This window comes from Physcomitrium patens, chromosome 23 (genome assembly GCF_059467195.1).
Source record: "Physcomitrium patens ecotype Gransden chromosome 23, ASM5946719v1, whole genome shotgun sequence".
NCBI classification, from domain to species: Eukaryota; Viridiplantae; Streptophyta; class Bryopsida; order Funariales; family Funariaceae; genus Physcomitrium; species Physcomitrium patens.
In genome coordinates this window covers 7204644-7212007 of record NC_143432.1, presented here as the reverse complement: position 1 = coordinate 7212007, position 7364 = coordinate 7204644, and the positions used below count along the sequence as shown (strand labels likewise).

The 7364-nt window shown below is 40.8% G+C and overlaps 1 protein-coding gene across 1 annotated transcript; it reads left to right on the top strand.

Moving 5' to 3' along the window:
* Positions 1–245: 245 nt before the first annotated feature.
* Positions 246–5522, top strand: LOC112275518 (respiratory burst oxidase homolog protein B). The gene is made up of 11 exons (XM_024505937.3): positions 246–1731; positions 1858–2017; positions 2221–2383; positions 2503–2913; positions 3027–3410; positions 3526–3621; positions 3729–4021; positions 4148–4307; positions 4440–4724; positions 4851–4929; positions 5050–5522. The coding sequence occupies exons 1-11, from the start codon at positions 1011–1013 to the stop codon at positions 5157–5159; spliced, it is 2862 nt and encodes a 953-aa protein (XP_024361705.1). The 5' UTR covers positions 246–1010; the 3' UTR covers positions 5160–5522.
* Positions 5523–7364: the final 1842 nt, after the last annotated feature.

Sequence of the window (7364 nt, the reverse complement as noted above, 5' to 3'; positions counted from 1 at the left end):
TCGATCGCAATCTGGAAGATGCTCGTCGACACCAGCAGATGCACGCAAAATTTGGTTCAATTGATTACGTGTCACTGCACCTCGCCGTTTGCATTGAAGGGGAGGGTACGGGTAGTGATGTTGAATCTGACGTTATTGCAATGAATTAATGCTGTCAGAGGGAGTTGCTTGGCGACCTGAAGTTAATGCAGGAGGAAGAGGACTATGGGGCTATGTACTCACTGTGTGCGCCTCTGTTGAAGTGCTCTCTCTGAATCTCCTGTGCCAGAGCAAACGTGTTTTGCTCTGGGAGAGATGTAGTTAGAGAATTTAGGCGTGTTACGCATATTTGTACTGAGTGCACGCAGGGCTCCTTCAGATATGGTTTCGGCACGGGGAGTAGTTCGCAGGGGTGTGTTGAGAAAGAGGAGGCCAATGGACTGCTGTTGGATATCTTAAGCTAGTGGTGATGAAGCTAATCGTAATCAATGTTGAAAAGAGAGGCCTTGGTCTAGCTTTACTTGCCATAAATACTTGATTGTTGTCCAAGGTTAGAAAGCGCCGAGCAAGACAGGAGAGGAGGTCCTTCTGCCATACGAGAAAGCGCATTCAGTTCTGACTGAACGACCTAGTAGTCTGTAGTGTGTATCGAGGAAAACAAAGTAGAAAAGGTGTGCAGAAACTAGACTAAGGAATGTCGGCGTTGAAGAGTTTCGCCCGAAACTTTGCTCCAAGTCGTCGTCTAAAAAGTGGTCGATCTCCCACTGTAGAAAAAGTAGTTATACAGCTGCGCAACCGTTCCATTTCCGAACGTGCAGAGGACTGCGTGAAAGTTTCAACCTGTTACTTTCTCCGAAACCACGGGTCTATGCACGAGAGGATCCTTACGTCTATGTACTCAAACTCTACATCGATCGTTACCTAAGTTTTATATTTCATTTTTGGGCTTTGGTAAACTCTAGAAATAGTGCATTGAAAAGAAAGAAGCGTGGGAGCTTCACTTGGTGGCTGTAACTATATCAAACGAAAATATGGACAAAAGCAGAGCCAGCAGTATAGTGCGGCTGATGAGTCGGGAGTCCAATATGAAGAGGTCCTTCAAGTCCGATGAGGTTTTACTAGACCTGAGGATGTTGGAGGCGGAGTGCAGCGGCTCAGCGAAGTCACCGGTGGAAGAGAGCGAAGATGTATACTCCAAAGGGAATGCAATGCTGGAGCTTAATTTTGAGGTTAGTCAAGATCATGTTACGTTGAGAAGCGTGATTCCCGCTGCCAATTCCGAGTTGCCATTATTGGCAGCTGCGGAGATCCACGCGCGGGAAAAATGCGATTCGGTAGGGAGAGAGAGTCGTCCATCCAATTGGGGCAACTCTATGTCAGCCATCGTCTCAGGCTCAAGGGCTTCGTGTTCGACGTCGTTCCGGGAGAGCTTCATTACTGTGGGGAATATGGTGAAACAGTTGAGCAATGAGTTCCATCGATATCCACGAAGTGCTTCCAGGGTTCAAGATTTGGACAACTCCGTGGACGAGCGGGGAGTTCTGGATTCCGAGCTCGGAAACTGTGGCTCAACCAGGAAAATGCAAAAAAGTACTTCGCGCGCGGAATATGCAATCAAAGCTGTGCGGTGTATCAGCAAGGCCACTGCTACCGCAGACCAAAAGAAGTCGTGGCAGAAAGTAGAAGAACGGTTTCACAAGCTTCGTGACGCTGATTCTATGTTGCCTCGTTTCTATTTTCCCGAATGCATCGGTGCGTTGAATGATCCGTTGCATTTCTCTCTTGTTACGAAGGACTTCAATTCAACCAGGAACAACGGTAATGGAATGCTTTGTGTGGACATAATAAACAAGGATTGTTGCTTTGTTGTGTTCGTAGGAATGAAGGAATCCAAGGAATTTGCTCTGGAGCTCTTTGATGCGTTGGTGCGTCGTAAAGGCGAGAAGGTGAATAGCATCAGCAAAGATGGCTTATACCAGTTTTGGTTGGAAATCACAGATAAAAGCTTCGACGCCAGGATGCAGATGTTCTTTGACCTGTAAACTGCCCCGACCGTTTCATGAATCTTCCCCCTAGAAAGTTCATCTAAGTCCACCCTCTTTCCGTATTTCCTGTTTCCAGAGTTGAGTGTTAGGATTGATTTGAGGATGAAGAGGTGCTTTGGCTCAGCGTGTTCCTATTGATCATATTAGAATCTGATTTGAGTAAGCTGAATGGAAGAATTCTCGGATCCTTCGACAGGTGTGACAAGGATTTGGACGGTCGAATTTCAGGCGAGGAAGTGAAGCAAGTGATCATGTTGAGTGCAAGTGCGAACAAGTTGTCAAAACTGAAGGAGCAGGCGGCAGAGTATGCAGCCCTTATTATGGAAGAACTTGATGTGAATCGTAATGGTTACATAGAGGTAACACTTGAAGTCTTCCGCAATCACCCCCATCTGTACTCGAATTTTTAGATTCTCAACAGTAGATGTATTACATCTTTTGTAAAAGTTACAGATTAAATTGACTTTGATGTACGCAGTTGAGTCATTTAGAGACATTGTTGCGCGAATCGGTGTTGCCGGGGCATGGAAAAGAGGCAACAATGAACAACCACCAATTGTTGATAAAGAGGAGCAAGCGATCCAGGATTCGCAGCTTCGCTGAGAAGACGAGGAACTGCTTTCAGGATAATTGGAAACGGTTGTGGATATTGGCTCTGTGGATGATGGCCATGACAGGACTTTTCATTTGGAAGTTTTTTCAGTATCGGGAGCACGCTGCGTTTCCAATCATGGGCAACTGTCTTTGCGTCGCCAAGGGCGCAGCTGAGACTTTGAAGCTGAACATGGCGCTCGTTCTCCTGCCCGTTTGCCGCAACACGCTCACACGGTTGAGGTCCACGCGATTAGGAAAGATCATTCCTTTCGACGACAATCTCGACTTTCACAAGGAAAGTCTCTCCTGAATCAGAGTGATTAAGCTGGAATCGATCGCTAGGTGGTGAAGCCGTGAGAGAAATTTGTTGAGGCATCTGACAGGGATTGCAAAAGTGGTTTTACGCAGATCATAGCCGGAGGTATAGCAGCCGGGGTGTTCATTCATGGTGTTTGTCACATAACCTGCGACATTCCCAAATTCGTCGAAAGTGGCGATGATAAATTCTTCAAGTACCTCGGCGACGAATTCGAAAAGCACCCAACCTACGCTAACATTGCAGTGATGCCAGTGGCGATCACGGGTATTCTCATGGTGGTTTTCATGATAATTGCCTTCTTACTAGCCACTCACTGGTTCCGTCGCAGCATGGTGAAGCTTCCGTGGCCATTGCAGCGTCTGACGGGATTCAATGCATTCTGGTATTCACATCACCTGTTCGTGATTGTATACGCACTCCTCATGGTCCACTCCATCAAGCTACTTCTTGCTGGTCCATGGTACAAGCGAACGGTATGGGTTCTTCTTACGCCAATCCAAACCGATGTCGCTCAAATTGCATATGGAGTTCAAAACTTGCGAATGTGTCAACGTTCGTGTCTGAGCTTCGAGGTGTGTGTGGGTGCAGACATGGATGTACATCGCTATCCCCTTACTTTTATACGCAGGCGAACGGATGCTGCGATTGTACCGCACCAACTCCAGCAAAGTGGAGATCGTGAAGGTGGGGATTCATCTTCCACTGTGTTCTGTGCAAGTGGATCTAATGACTTGGCAATTTCTGATACTTCCATTCAGAAGTAGAATTGACATCGCTCCTGGTCGAAGCAGGCTGCAATTTACACCGGTAACGTCCTTGCTATCCACATCACAAAACCCCAGGGCTTCAAGTACAAGAGCGGCATGTACCTCTTCTTGCAGTGCCCCCAAATCTCCTCTTTTGAATGGCACCCATTCTCCATAACGTCTGCCCCCGGTGACCCTTTCCTCAGTGTTCACATCCGCACACTGGGTGACTGGACTGCGGAGATGAAGAAAATCTTCTCTGAGGCTTGCGGTGGACGAACGTGCCTTCAAACTATCAACAATTATGGCCTCAGTGGTGAGCTGACTCTAGCTGCAAGGTACTAAATGATCACCACGGTATTGGACTTCACCAAAAAGACCTTAGAATGCTTTGGTATGACTCAATAATAGAGCGTAGTATACTTTCAAGCGCTTGTCTCACCAATTGTTGTGTGTGTCTGCAGATTCCCAAAGTTGTTCGTCGATGGTCCGTATGGAGCTCCCGCTCAAGACTACCTGAAATATGATGTGCTGCTCCTGGTTGGACTCGGAATTGGAGCAACGCCATTTATTAGTATCCTCAAGGACATGCTTCATCACACCAGATATGACCTTTCTGATCCGGTAATGAAACCATGTGATCGTGAATCATGTCGTTTGAGAGCTCCGTTTGCTTCCCCTAGCATTTTGCTTCGAGTAATGGTTCCTTATAACACTGCTTTATTTATATTCAAATCATTCATTTTCTGTTTGCAGAGCTTAACACCAAGTTTACGCCCAACCGAAAGTCCAAAGAAAAAGAAGAAAAGCAAGAGGAAACCGAAAGCTTACTTCTACTGGGTCACACGAGAGCAAGGCTCCTTCGACTGGTTCAGAGGAATCATGCGAGAAGTCGAAGAGATCGATAACAAGGAGTCCATTGAGATGCACAATTATTTGACTAGTGTGTATGAGGAAGGTGATGCTCGCTCGACGTTGGTCACGATGTTACAGTCGTTGTATCACGCCAAGAACGGAGTCGACCTCGTTTCCGGGACTCGAGTATGTGTCATTCAACACCAGCTTCCATCTTTCTCCGAAAGTTTCTGTTCAGTTCCATGATGTACCCATCTCTTTCCGCAACGTCAACTCACTGAACTAACATGTTTTCTTCCTTAATCCTCGCAGGCACGGACACATTTTGCTAGGCCCAACTGGAAGGATGTCTTTGCAAATCTAACTTTCACTCACCCTGAAAAGCGAATCGGTAAGAAATGATCTGAAGCAAACTTGAATTTTCTGAATCAACGTTTTGGTTAGTTTATGGGTCGGAGTCATTCATTTAAGGGTTGCTAAGCTAAAAATTTCCATCGTGCAAGTTTCGCAGGGGTTTTCTACTGTGGCCCTGCAGCACTAGTAAACGAGCTTGAGACTCTATCTCGAACCTACACAAAGGAGTCGTCCACAAAATTTTCCTTCCACAAAGAGAATTTCTGAATGGCCGGTTTATGCTCGAGTGTGAAGATGTGTTTAATCAGAGGGCTGTACTATATACATATATGACGATTAACACAAGTAGGTGCCCGGTGTCTGCCACTCGCTCATTATATTACTGAAAACCTTCAAACATGCAGAATCTCATTGTTTATGTTGAGATTCAGATTAATTCAAGAGTATGGATTAGAAATAATATCCGCTATTCAATACTAAATGTAGCAACTTAGCGGAGATTAGTAACTAATCTTAGCTCTATGTCGATAATTCATGCCATTCAGCCTCCTCGTTAGGGGGATTAGTCACTAATGACCTCAATATTTGTTTCATAAAATCTGGCTGCAAAGCCTCCAGCTTCTCATGGGACATCTTTCTCCTCTAAACGTTCAATTCCTTGTCTGCGTATTAAAGTATGATCACCAAAGTCATCGTAGCACAGAGTCTAAAAATCCTAGTCTAAACAGCATCACAGTTGACAATTTCGTTATACCCTGCCTCAATTATTAATTTTATGTTTACTATGTATCTGAGATCACCACCCACAGAAGCCAATCCTCATTTATGAGTCTTTTCGGGCTTTTTCAATCCTTCCACACCATCATCGCAAAAAAGTATGGGAAGTTCCAACTGCTGCTACAACGCCACAGATATCTTAGGAGAAGCACCTCAACGACTGTAACTACAAAATGCTGATTAGCAGGTGATTCTTAAGTGGAACTTGTGTGGTAAGGTCAAAGGTGGAGACTTAAAAAGCTCATGTAAGCTTCTCAGTTGGTAGGTTTTGCATAGTCTTCTTCTCTGCATTATGTAATGTTCTATTTCTGTAGCTCTGATGAAAAGTGCACCTTTTACACAAGGGACTTTGACCAAAAAAAAATCAATTTGGTCACTTCTTTCTTCTATTGTTTATTTTGTTCTTTTCTCTTCTTTGCTTACTATTGTTGTTTTCCTTTTATTCTCTTCTTACTTTTTAAGCAAATAAAAAGATTACACTATGCAATGACTTTTATTGCAAAGATTTTAATACCAGTTTTAGACTTTGTTGTTGATTTAGTCTCTTGTTTGCATGCCATCTTTTTAAAAATATTTCTTAAAGAATTGATTTGATTTTAATAGCTTGATATTATTGGTTAGAATTCTATTCTACATTAATTGACTATATTCTATCATTAATTGTCATATCTTATTGATTACCTAAGCTTTAGTTCATTTGTTGAAGTTAAAGGTCATATTATTTTTTTATACTTAAAGTGATTGTAAAACTTCTTCTAATCTATTGCACACTATACCAACTATAGTAATTATTATAGACCACACTATTTAGTAATCTATAATATTTATGGCTTGGAATAAATAGAATCAACTATACTATTTATAAATATTCTCAAATAGAATAGACCAAGAGTATATTGCTCAAATATACACTATAGTAGCAATTGGATAAGAGATGGTTGCCTATCAAATGTTGTAACAAACTAATTTGGCTATACATTAATTAATAGAGACCTCAATATATAAGAATCCATACTATTTTGCAATGTATACTAATTACTATAGTTGGTGTAGCTTAATTTAACTTAACATCCTTTAGAATCTATAGCTAGCTTGTAATGTAATCTTTACAATTAAAAGAAAATATTGATATTTATTAAGATCTAATTTTAACAAAAAATATTATTATTTAATAAGAAAATATAAAAAAAATTAAGGTTTTTTGATTAATTAATTTTTTTGTTATATTTAAAACTTGATAGAATTTAAAAGGACTTGGTATTAATAAAAAATTGATATAATTAAAAAAACTATATCTTTTAAAAGTATTACATAATATTTAGCATATCAAATAATTAAAATTATTATTTAATAGATTAAAAATTATTTCAATAATTAAATTAAGATAAAACTCCTATTTACTTTTGATATTTATTTGCATATATAAATTAAAATAAGGATGCTAAAAAAATAAAAAATAGGATTTTTAAAATTTAAAAATAATAATATAATAAATAATTTGAGGTCTTTTGAATTATTTCTCTATTAAGGGTTATTTACAAAACCATTGTGGTATTATAATAGTCCCAAGTAGTATACATCTATGTGTAGTTGAAATTAATTTGTAGAATTAAAAATATATTTAAATAAATTAGAACAAGAAATTTGGTAATATTTTTCCTAGTAATATTTATTTTAATATTTATTTCTATTTTT

Coding starts and splice junctions, on each gene's coding strand:
- LOC112275518 (XM_024505937.3), top strand. CDS start 1,011: ATGGACAAAAGCAGAGCCAGCAGTATAGTGCGGCTGATGAGTCGGGAG. Junction 4,022..4,147: donor GAGCTGACTCTAGCTGCAAG/GTACTAAATGAT, acceptor GTGTGTCTGCAG/ATTCCCAAAGTTGTTCGTCG. Junction 4,930..5,049: donor TCACCCTGAAAAGCGAATCG/GTAAGAAATGAT, acceptor CAAGTTTCGCAG/GGGTTTTCTACTGTGGCCCT.